The sequence below is a fragment of the Oncorhynchus tshawytscha genome, unplaced genomic scaffold (assembly GCF_018296145.1).
Source record: "Oncorhynchus tshawytscha isolate Ot180627B unplaced genomic scaffold, Otsh_v2.0 Un_contig_12236_pilon_pilon, whole genome shotgun sequence".
In the NCBI taxonomy this organism is placed as follows: domain Eukaryota; kingdom Metazoa; phylum Chordata; class Actinopteri; order Salmoniformes; family Salmonidae; genus Oncorhynchus; species Oncorhynchus tshawytscha.
In genome coordinates, this window is record NW_024609046.1 from 50,001 (window position 1) to 62,500 (window position 12,500).

The following is a 12,500-nucleotide window of genomic DNA, read 5'->3' on the forward strand; positions in this document are numbered from 1 at the left end:
CCTTCAGACAGAAGAGTTTGAATTTCTCACCGTGCAGACTGCAGAGCACCTCAGAGCCAGATGAAGCTCTCTGCCTCCCATCCTGTATCTCAGACCCAGATGAAGCTCTCTGCCTCCCGTCCTGTATCTCAGACCCAGATGAAGCTCTCTGACTCCCATCCTGTATCTCAGACCCAGATGAAGCTCTCTGACTCCCATCCTGTATCTCAGACCCAGATGAAGCTCTCTGACTCCCATCCTGTATCTCAGACCCAGATGAAGCTCTCTGACTCCCATCCTGTATCTCAGACCCAGATGAAGCTCTCTGACTCCCATCCTGTATCTCAGACCCAGATGAAGCTCTCTGCCTTCTCTCCTGTAAGAAGGCCTCACACGCGTCATTTAACGCCAGGTTACGAGGAGGTTGAGTCATAGCTACGGGAAATCTTCTCCTACAAACTGGACATTTCCAAGGTTTCTTATCTGCCCAGTATTCCTGCTGACAGACTTCACAGAAGCTGTGGCCACATGCCAGGACGACAGGATCTTTGAAGACGTCACAGCAGATGGGACAGGAGAACCTGTCCTCTGGTAGAGATGATCCGGATGCCATTATCTCACTCCGCTGCCTCTCCTCGTTCTGTAACAGCTTCTGTACTTTACTCTCCACTCAAATACAGTCCCAAATCCACCCCCCACCCACCCCAAAAAAAGGTGAAGCTGCACTTGGAGATGACAGTTCTGACGATGGTATGTCCTTCTAATATCTCTCGGGTCTTACCCACATGAATCCAAATTAAATCGTTGTGGGGTCCACCTGAGTGGAACACCGTAGAGCTCAACGTTTAACAGTAGTGAGCTGTACTCAGCTTGGCCCTCAGAGTTTACAGACAACCAAGAGTGGTTAGACAGGTAAGTTGTGTGTTTCAGTTGACGCCAACGAAAACCCTGATCAGCCAATCAGCGATGACGTTTGAGGTCAGTTACACTTTGGTTATCAAGGAGCCTTTTATTCACGCAGGAAAACGATTGGTTGAACTTGTGTAGTGGTGTAACTATAGGAGAACGATTGGAATGTAATAGCTGTTATATATATATATATATAATGACTAAGTTTATTTTTAATGGTATCGGTCAGCTCAAAACATACAGGGAATGATCACACCTCTGTTGGTACTAGTGACAACAATAAACAATAACTCCCTGTTGACACCACAGTAATGTGGGTGGCTTGGTTCTCCTACCCTTGTGGGGACCTAAAAGCCTCAGAAGTCCCCACAAGTAAGGTAAAACAAGGAAAATATGCTCTCTCCTGGGGCCATTTTTTAAGTCCCCATGAGGACAAAGGCTATTTTAAGATTAGGGGTTTGGATTAGGGTTAGGATTAGAATTAGGGTTAGGGTTAGGGGTTTGGATTAGGGTTAGGATTTGAATTAGGGTTCAGGTAAAAGGTTAGCGGTTAGGGTAAGGGTTAGGGTTATAGGTTAGGGTAAGGTTTAGGGTTATAGGTTAGGGTAAGGGTTTGGGTTATAGGTTAGGTTAGGGTTATAGGTTAGGGTTAGGTTTAGGGTTATAGGTTAGGGTAAGGGTTATGGTTATAGGTTAGGGTAAGGGTTAGGGTTATAGGTTAGGGTAAGGGTTATGGTTATAGGTTAGGGTAAGGGTTAGGGTTATAGGTTAGGGTAAGGTTTATGGTTATAGGTTAGGGTAAGGGTTAGGGTTATAGTTTAGGGTAAGGGTTATGGTTATAGGTTAGGGTAAGGGTTAGGGTTATAGGTTAGGGTAAGGGTTATGGTTATAGGTTAGGGTAAGGTTTAGGGTTATAGGTTAGGGTAAGGGTTATGGTTATAGGTTAGGGTTAGGGTTATAGGTTAGGGTAAGGTTTAGGGTTATAGGTTAGGGTAAGGGTTATGGTTATAGGTTAGGGTTAGGGTAAGGGTTAGGGTTATAGGTTAGGGTAAGGGTTATGGTTATAGGTTAGGGTAAGGGTTAGGGTTATAGGTTAGGGTAAGGTTTATGGTTATAGGTTAGGGTAAGGGTTATGGTTATAGGTTAGGGTAAGGGTTAGGGTTATAGGTTAGGGTAAGGGTTATGGTTATAGGTTAGGGTAAGGGTTAGGGTTATAGGTTAGGGTAAGGGTTAGGGTTATAGGTTAGGGTAAGGGTTAGGGTTATAGGTTAGGGTAAGGGTTAGGGTTATAGGTTAGGGTAAGGGTTAGGGTTATAGGTTAGGGTAAGGGTAAGGGTTAGGGTTATAGGTTAGGGTAAGGGTTAGGGTTATAGGTTAGGGTAAGGTTTAGGGTTATAGGTTAGGGTAAGGTTTAGGGTTATAGGTTAGGGTAAGGGCTAGGGTTATAGGTTAGGGTAAGGGTTAGGGTTATAGGTTAGGGTAAGGTTTAGGGTTATAGGTTAGGGTAAGGGTTAGGGTTATAGGTTAGGGTAAGGGTTAGGGTTATAGGTTAGGGTAAGGGTTAGGGTTATAGGTTAGGGTAAGGTTTAGGGTTATAGGTTAGGGTAAGGGTTATTTTAAGGGTTATTGTTTTAGGGTTAGGGGTTAGGTTTAGGGTTATAGGTTAGGTTTAGGGTTAGGAGTTAGGTTTAGGGTTAGGGATTGGGTTTAGGGTTAGGGGTTAGGGAAAATAGGATTTTGAATGGAAATAGTTTTTAGGGTCCCCAGAAGGATAGAAAAACATAACGTCTGCCTGGTGTGTGTGTGTGTGTGTGTGTGTGTGTGTGTGTGTGTGTGTGTGTGTGTGTGTGTGTGTGTGTGTGTGTGTGTGTGTGTGTGTGTGTGTGTGTGTGTGTGTGTGTGTGTGTGTGAGAGAGAGAAATAGAGAATATTACATGGAAACCTAGACCAGAGGTAGATCACATGACACCTAGACCAGAGGTAGATCACATGACACCTAAAACAGTGGTAGATCACATGACACCTAAAACAGTGGTAGATCACATGACACCTAAAACAGTGGTAGATCACATGACACCTAAAACAGTGGTAGATCACATGACACCTAAAACAGTGGTAGATCACATGACACCTAGACCAGTGGTAGATCACATGACACCTAAAACAGTGGTAGATCACATGACACCTAAAACAGTGGTAGATCACATGACACCTAAAACAGTGGTAGATCACATGACACCTAGACCAGAGGTAGATCACATGACACCAAGACCAGAGGTAGATCACATGACACCTAAAACAGTGGTAGATCACATGACACCTAGACCAGTGGTAGATCACATGACACCTAGACCAGAGGTAGATCACATGACACCAAGACCAGAGGTAGATCACATGACACCTAAAACAGTGGTAGATCACATGACACCTAGACCAGTGGTAGATCACATGACACCTAGACCAGAGGTAGATCACATGACACCAAGACCAGAGGTAGATCACATGACACCTAAAACAGTGGTAGATCACATGACACCTAGACCAGTGGTAGATCACATGACACCTAGACCAGAGGTAGATCACATGACACCAAGACCAGAGGTAGATCACATGACACCTAAAACAGTGGTAGATCACATGACACCTAGACCAGAGGTAGATCACATGACACCTAGACCAGAGGTAGATCACATGACACCTAGACCAGAGGTAGATCACATGACACCTAGACCAGAGGTAGATCACATATCAAGACCAGAGGAAGTCCCACCAGGCCAGGATCATAGTGGCTGAAGGACTTTTTAAGAAAGATCTCAGGATGCACCGCCCAAATGGCACTTTGTTCCCTATATAGTGCACTGCTTTTGACCAGGGCCCATAGGGAATGTAGGGATAGAATACAGAATGTAGGGATGGAATACAGAATGTAGGGATGGAATACAGAATGTAGGGATGGAATACAGAATGTAGTGATAGAATACAGAATATAGGGATGGAATACAGAATGTAGGAATGGAATACAGAATGTAGGGATGGAATACAGAATGTAGGGATGGAATACAGAATGTAGGGATGGAATACAGAATGTAGGGATGGAGTACAGAATGTAGGGATGGAATACAGAATGTAGGGATGGAATACAGAATGTAGGGATGGAATACAGAATGTGGGGATGGAATACAGAATAGGGATAGGGAATGTAGGGATACAGAATGTAGGGATGGAATACAGAATGTAGGGATGGAATACAGAATGTAGGGATGGAATACAGAATGTAGGGATGGAATACAGAATGTAGGGATAGAGTACAGAATGTAGGGATGGAATACAGAATGTAGGGATGGAATACAGAATGTAGGGATGGAATACAGAATGTAGGGATGGAATACAGAATATAGGGATGGAATACAGAATGTAGGGATAGAGTACAGAATGTAGGGATGGAATACAGAATGTAGGGATAGAGTACAGAATGTAGGGATGGAATACAGAATGTAGGGATGGAATACAGAATGTAGGGATGGAATACAGAATGTAGGGATGGAATACAGAATGTAGGGATGGAATACAGAATGTAGGGATAGAGTACAGAATGTAGGGATGGAATACAGAATGTAGGGATGGAATACAGAATGTAGGGATGGAATACAGAATGTAGGGATGGAATACAGAATGTAGGGATGGAATACAGAATGTAGGGATGGAATACAGAATGTAGGGATGGAATACAGAATGTAGGGATGGAATACAGAATGTAGGGATGGAATACAGAATGTAGGGATGGAATACAGAATGTAGGGATGGAATACAGAATGTAGGGATGGAATACAGAATGTAGGGATGGAATACAGAATGTAGGGATGGAATACAGAATGTAGGGATGGAATACAGAATGTAGGGATGGAATACAGAATGTAGGGATGGAATACAGAATGTAGGGATGGAATACAGAATGTAGGGATGGAATACAGAATGTAGGGATGGAATACAGAATGTAGGGATGGAATACAGAATGTAGGGATGGAATACAGAATGTAGGGATGGAATACAGAATGTAGGGATGGAATACAGAATGTAGGGATGGAATACAGAATGTAGGGATGGAATACAGAATGTAGGGATGGAATACAGAATGTAGGGATGGAATACAGAATGAAGGGATGGAATACAGAATGTAGGGATGGAATACAGAATGTAGGGATGGAATACAGAATGTAGGGATGGAATACAGAATGTAGGGATGGAATACAGAATGTAGGGATGGAATACAGAATGTAGGGATGGAATACAGAATGTAGGGATGGAATACAGAATGTAGGGATGGAATACAGAATGTAGGGATGGAATACAGAATGTAGGGATGGAATACAGAATGTAGGGATGGAATACAGAATGTAGGGATGGAATACAGAATGTAGGGATGGAATACAGAATGTAGGGATGGAATACAGAATGTAGGGATGGAATACAGAATGTAGGGATGGAATACAGAATGTAGGGATGGAATACAGAATGTAGGGATGGAATACAGAATGTAGGGATGGAATACAGAATGTAGGGATGGAATACAGAATGTAGGGATGGAATACAGAATGTAGGGATGGAATACAGAATGTAGGGATGGAATACAGAATGTAGGGATGGAATACAGAATGTAGGGATGGAATACAGAATGGATGGAATACAGATGGATGGAATACAGAATGTAGGGATGGAATACAGAATGAGGGATGGAATACAGAATGTAGGGATGGAATACAGAATGTAGGGATGGAATACAGAATGTAGGGATGGAATACAGAATGTAGGGATGGAATACAGAATGTAGGGATGGAATACAGAATGTAGGGATGGAATACAGAATGTAGGGATGGAATACAGAATGTAGGGATGGAATACAGAATGTAGGGATGGAATACAGAATGTAGGGATGGAATACAGAATGTAGGGATGGAATACAGAATGTAGGGATGGAATACAGAATGTAGGATGGAATACAGAGGGATGGAATAGGGATGGAATACAGAATGTAGATGGATGGAATACAGAATGTAGGGATGGAATACAGAATGTAGGGATGGAATACAGAATGTAGGGATGGAATACAGAATGTAGGGATGGAATACAGAATGTAGGGAATACAGAATGTAGGGATGGAATACAGAATGTAGGGATGGAATACAGAATGTAGGGATGGAATACAGAATGTAGGGATGGAATACAGAATGTAGGGATGGAATACAGAATGTAGGGATGGAATACAGAATGTAGGGATGGAATACAGAATGTAGGGATGGAATACAGAATGTAGGGATGGAATACAGAATGTAGGGATGGAATACAGAATGTAGGGATGGAATACAGAATGTAGGGATGGAATACAGAATGTAGGGATGGAATACAGAATGTAGGGATAGAGTACAGAATATATTGTGCCATTTAGGACGTAGTCCAGACCGCTACAGTTCAGTAGCTCCAGTCACAAAGAGATCCCTAACCTGCTGCTAATGTCTGCTGTGGACACTAGATAACAAGGTGATCTCTGTTAACCAGCTATAGCAGCAGGATGGAGACACTGAGGTTAGTGGACACTAGATAACAAGGTGATCTCTGTTAACCAGCTATAGCAGCAGGAGGGAGACACTGAGGTAAGTGGACACTAGACAACAAGGTGATCTCTGTTAACCAGCTATAGCAGCAGGAGGGAGACACTGAGGTAAGTGGACACTAGACAACAAGGTGATCTCTGTTAACCAGCTATAACAGCAGGAGGGAGACACTGAGGTAAGTGGACACTAGACAACAAGGTGATCTCTGTTAACCAGCTATAACAGCAGACACTGAGGTTAGTGGACACTAGACAACAAGGTGATCTCTGTTAACCAGCTATAACAGCAGACACTGAGGTAAGTGGACACTAGACAACAAGGTGATCTCTGTTAACCAGCTATAACAGCAGACACTGAGGTAAGTGGACACTAGATAACAAGGTGATCTCTGTTAACCAGCTATAACAGCAGACACTGAGGTAAGTGGACACTAGATAACAAGGTGATCTCTGTTAACCAGCTATAACAGCAGACACTGAGGTAAGTGGACACTAGATAACAAGGTGATCTCTGTTAACCAGCTATAACAGCAGACACTGAGGTTAGTGGACACTAGACAACAAGGTGATCTCTGTTAACCAGCAGGAGGGAGACACTGAGGTAAGTGGACACTAGATAACAAAGTGATCTCTGTTAACCAGCAGGATGGAGACACTGAGGTTAGTGGACACTAGATAACAAGGTGATCTCTGTTAACCAGCTATAACAGCAGACACTGAGGTTAGTGGACACTAGATAACAAGGTAATCTCTGTTAACCAGCTATAACAGCAGACACTGAGGTAAGTGGACACTAGACAACAAGGTGATCTCTGTTAACCAGCTATAACAGCAGACACTGAGGTTAGTGGACACTAGATAACAAGGTAATCTCTGTTAACCAGCTATAGCAGCAGACACTGAGGTTAGTGGACACTAGACAACAAGGTGATCTCTGTTAACCAGCTATTTCAGCAGACACTGAGGTAAGTGGACACTAGACAACAAGGTGATCTCTGTTAACCAGCTATAACAGCAGACACTGAGGTTAGTGGACACTAGATAACAAGGTGATCTCTGTTAACCAGCAGGAGGGAGACACTGAGGTTAGTGGACACTAGACAACAAGGTGATCTCTGTTAACCAGCAGGAGGGAGACACTGAGGTTAGTGGACACTAGATAGCAAGGTGATCTCTGTTAACCAGCTATAACAGCAGACACTGAGGTTAGTGGACACTAGATAACAAGGTGATCTCTGTTAACCAGCTATAGCAGCAGACACTGAGGTAAGTGGACACTAGATAACAAGGTGATCTCTGTTAACCAGCTATAACAGCAGGATGGAGACACTGAGGTAAGTGGACACTAGATAATTGCATAGTAGCACCTCTCTCTCTATATATATACATATATATATATATCTGTATCTCAGTGTGTCGTGTCTCTCTGTCTCTCTCTCTCTCTCTCTATGTATATATATTTCTCTATCTCAGTGTGTCTCTCTGTCTCTCTCTCTCTCTCTCTCTCTATATATATATATATATATATATATATATATATATATATATTTCTCTATCTCAGTGTGTCTCTCTGTCTCTCTCTCTCTCTCTATATATATATATATATTTCTCTATCTCAGTGTGTCTCTCTCTCTCTCTCTCTATATATATATATATATATTTCTCTATCTCAGTGTGTCTCTCTCTCTCTCTCTCTCTCTATTATTATATATATTTCTCTATCTCAGTGTGTCTCTCTCTCTCTCTCTCTCTATGTATATATATTTCTCTATCTCAGTGTGTCTCTCTGTCTATATATATATATATATATATATATATATATATATATTTCTCTATCTCAGTGTGTCTCTCTCTCTCTCTATATATATATATATTATATTTCTCTATCTCAGTGTGTTTCTCTCTCTCTATATATATATATATTTCTCTATCTCAGTGTGTTTCTCTCTCTCTATATATATATATATATATTTCTCTATCTCAGTGTGTTTTCTCTCTCTATATATATATATATATTTCTCTCTCTCTATGTATATATATATATATATTTCTCTATCTCAGTGTGTCTCTCTGTCTCTCTCTCTCTCTCTATATATATATATATTTCTCTATCTCAGTGTGTCTCTCTGTCTCTCTCTCTCTCTCTCTATATATATATATATATATATATATATTTCTCTATCTCAGTGTGTCTCTCTGTCTCTCTCTCTCTCTCTCTATATATATATATATTTCTCTATCACAGTGTGTCTCTCTCTCTATTATTATATATATTTCTCTATCTCAGTGTGTCTCTCTCTCTCTCTCTCTATGTATATATATTTCTCTATCTCAGTGTGTCTCTCTCTGTCTATATATATATATATATATATTTCTCTATCTCAGTGTGTTTCTCTCTCTATATATATATATATATTTCTCTATCTCAGTGTGTTTCTCTCTCTCTCTCTATGTATATATATATATATATTTCTCTATCTCAGTGTGTTTCTCTCTCTATATATATATATATATATTTCTCTATCTCAGTGTGTGTCTCTCTCTCTCTCTCTATGTATATATATTTCTCTATCTCAGTGTGTCTCTCTCTCTCTGTCTATATATATATATATATATTTCTCTATCTCAGTGTGTTTCTCTCTCTCTCTCTATATATATATATATTTTTCTCTCTCTATGTATATATATATATATTTCTCTATCTCAGTGTGTTCTCTCTCTCTATATATATATATATATATTTCTCTGTCTCAGTGTGTTTCTCTCTCTATATATATATATATATTTCTCTGTCTCAGTGTGTTTCTCTCTATATATATATATATATTTCTCTGTCTCAGTGTGTTTCTCTCTCTCTATATATATATACATTTCTCTATCTCAGTGTGTTTCTCTCTCTCTCTATGTATATATATATATTTATCTTTCTCAGTGTGTCTCTCTCTCTCTCTCTCTCTATATATATATTTCTCTATCTCAGTGTTTCTCTCTCCCTCTATATATATATATATATTTCTCTATCTCAGTGTGTGTCTCTCCCTCTGTATCTTTCAAAGGGAACAGGGTTCCATTTGCGACACAGTCTATGGGATCAGCTCACAGGCTGATATAGACGAGGTCTGATCTAGTGGGCTCTTCCTCTTCCCAGGCTGATATAGATGAGGTCTGATCTAGTGGGCTCTTCCTCTTCCCAGGCTGATATAGATGAGGTCTGATCTAGTGGGCTCTTCCTCTACTCCTCTTCCCAGGCTGATATAGACGAGGTCTGATCTAGTGGGCTCTTCCTCTACTCCTCTTCCCAGGCTGATATAGACGAGGTCTGATCTAGTGGGCTCTTCCTCCACTCCTCTTCCCAGGCTGATATAGACGAGGTCTGATCTAGTGGGCTCTTCCTCTACTCCTCTTCCCAGGCTGATATAGACGAGGTCTGATCTAGTGGGCTCTTCCTCTACTCCTCTTCCCAGGCTGATATAGATGAGGTCTGATCTAGTGGGCTCTTCCTCTTCCCAGGCTGATATAGATGAGGTCTGATCTAGTGGGCTCTTCCTCTTCCCAGGCTGATATAGACGAGGTCTGATCTAGTGGGCTCTTCCTCTACTCCTCTTCCCAGGCTGATATAGACGAGGTCTGATCTAGTGGGCTGCCAATCTGACAGAAGGGTTTAGTTGAAAACACATTCCCAGAATAGCATCATCTCCCTCACGCAACAAATATCGAACACTGCTCTGGAAAATCAATTAGAGACATGAAGACAGATTTCTGCACATCCCTCCATCACTACATACCTATTCTACTTCTCTCTTTATTTTTCTCTCCTTCTATTTCTCTCTCTCTCCAATTTCTCTCTCTCTCCTAGTTCTCTCTCTCTCCTTCTATTTCTCTCTCTCTCCCATTTCTCTCTCTCTCTCTCTCCTTCTATTTCTCTCTCTCCCATTTCTCTCTCTCTCCTATTTCTCTCTCTCTCCTTCTATTTCTCTCTTCTCCCATTTCTCTCTCTCTCCTATTTCTCTCTCTCTCCTTCTATTTCTCTCTCTCTCTCGCTCCTATTTCTCACTTTCACTCCTTCTATTTTCTCTCTCTCTCTCTCTCTCTCTCTCTCTCTTCCTCTCTCCTATTTCTCTCTCTCTCTCTCCTATTTCTCTCTCTCCTATTTTCTCTCTCCTATTTCTCTCTCTCCTATTCTCTCTCTCTCCTATTTCTCTCTCTGTCTCCTATTTCTCTCTTCTCCAGGCTCTCTCTCCTATTTCTCTCTCTCCTATTTCTCTCTGTCTCCTATTTCTCTCTCTCTCCCATTTCTCTCTCTCCTATTTCTCTCTCTCCTATTTCTCTCTCTGTCTCCTATTTCTCTCTCTCTCCTATTTCTCTCTCTCTCCTATTTCTCTCTCTCTCCTATTTCTCTCTCTCTCCTATTTCTCTCTCTCTCCTATTTCCTCTCTCTCCTATTTCTCTCTCTCCTATTTCTCTCTCTCTCCCATTCTCTCTCTCTGTCTCCTATTTCTCTCTCTCTCCCATTCTCTCTCTCTCCTATTTCTCTCTCTCCTTCTATTTCTCTCTCTCTCTCCCATTTCTCTCTCTATCCTATTTCTCTCTCTCTATCCTATTTCTCTCTCTCCTTCTATTTTCTCTCTCTCCTTCTATTTCTCTCTCTCTCCTATTTCTCTCTCTCTCCTATTTCTCTCTCTCCCATTTCTCTCTCTCTCTCTCCTTTATTTCTCTCTCTCTCCCATTTCTCTCTCTCTCCTATTTCTCTCTCTCTCCTTCTATTTCTCTCTCTCTCTCGCTCCTATTTCTCACTCTCTCTCCTTCTATTTCTCTCTCTCTCTCTCTCTCTCCATCTCTCTCTCTCCTATTTTCTCTCTCTCTCCTATTTCTCTCTCTCTCCTATTTCTCTCTCTCTCTCTATCTCTCTCTCTCTCCTATTTCTCTCTCTCTTCTATTTCTCTCTCTCCTATTTCTCTCTCTCCTATTTCTCTCTCTCTCCTATTTCTCTCTCTCCTATTTCTCTCTCTCCTATTTCTCTCTCTGTCTCCTATTTCTCTCTCTCTCCTATTTCTCTCTCTCCTATTTCTCTCTGTCTCCTATTTCTCTCTCTCTCCCATTTCTCTCTCTCCTATTTTCTCTCTGTCTCCTATTTCTCTCTCTCTCCTATTTCTCTCTCTCTCATTTCTCTCTCTCTCCTATTTCTCTCTCTCCTATTTCTCTCTCTCTCCCATTTCTCTCTCTGTCTCCTATTTCTCTCTCTCTCCCATTTTTTCTCTCTCTCTCCCATTTCTCTCTCTCTCTCTCCTATTTCTCTCTCTCCTTCTATTTCTCTCTCTCTCTCCCATTTCTCTCTCTATCCTATTTCTCTCTCTCTATCCTATTTCTCTCTCTCCTTCTATTTCTCTCTCTCTCCTTCTATTTCTCTCCTCCTTCTATTTCTCTCTCTCTCCTATTTCTCTCTCCTATTTCTCTCTCTCTCTCCTTCTATTTCTCTCTCTCCTTCTATTTCTTTCTCTCTCCTATTTCTCTCTCTCTCTCATATTTCTCTCTCTCCTTCTATTTCTTTCTCTCTCCTATTTCTCTCTCTCTCTCTCTCTCCTATTTCTCTCTCTCTCCTATTTCTCTCTCTCTCTCTCCTATTTCTTTCTCTCTCCTATCTCTCTCTCTCTCTCTCTCATATTTCTCTCTCTCTCTCATATTTCTCTGTCTCTCTCCTTCTATTTCTTTCTCTCTCCTATTTTTCTCTCTATCTCTGTCTCTCTGTCTCCTTCTCTGTCCCTTAACAGGATACAATGACCCCAGCTTCAATACTCTGCCTCTGGCCTCTGAGTTTGGTTCTGTCTCTGTGAAGCTGGGAGGTAATTGGATGATGGACTGTGTGAGCTGGTCTGGATTCCAGGCCTCCGGGTGTGTGTGTCTGTCCCATATTATGTAGATACTGGACTATGTAGGTACTGTACTATGTAGGTAGTGCACTATGTAGGTACTCTGCTATGTAGATACTGTGCTGTGTAGATACTCT

At 41.4% G+C, this 12,500-nt stretch overlaps 2 protein-coding genes across 2 annotated transcripts in view; both read right to left on the reverse strand.

The window, feature by feature from the left end:
- LOC112220584 (nuclear factor 7, brain) overlaps window positions 1-1,020 on the reverse strand; it is a 3,030-nt gene extending 2,010 nt beyond the window's left edge. The window contains exon 1 of the mRNA XM_024382429.2: window positions 1-1,020. This exon is cut by the window's left edge and continues 2,010 nt beyond it. Within this exon, the coding sequence (XP_024238197.2) occupies window positions 1-592 (592 nt within the window). The 5' untranslated portion in view covers window positions 593-1,020.
- LOC121844149 (RNA-binding motif, single-stranded-interacting protein 3-like) overlaps window positions 1-12,500 on the reverse strand; it is a 43,242-nt gene that overhangs the window by 13,478 nt on the left and 17,264 nt on the right. The gene's annotated exons all lie outside the window — the stretch shown is intronic.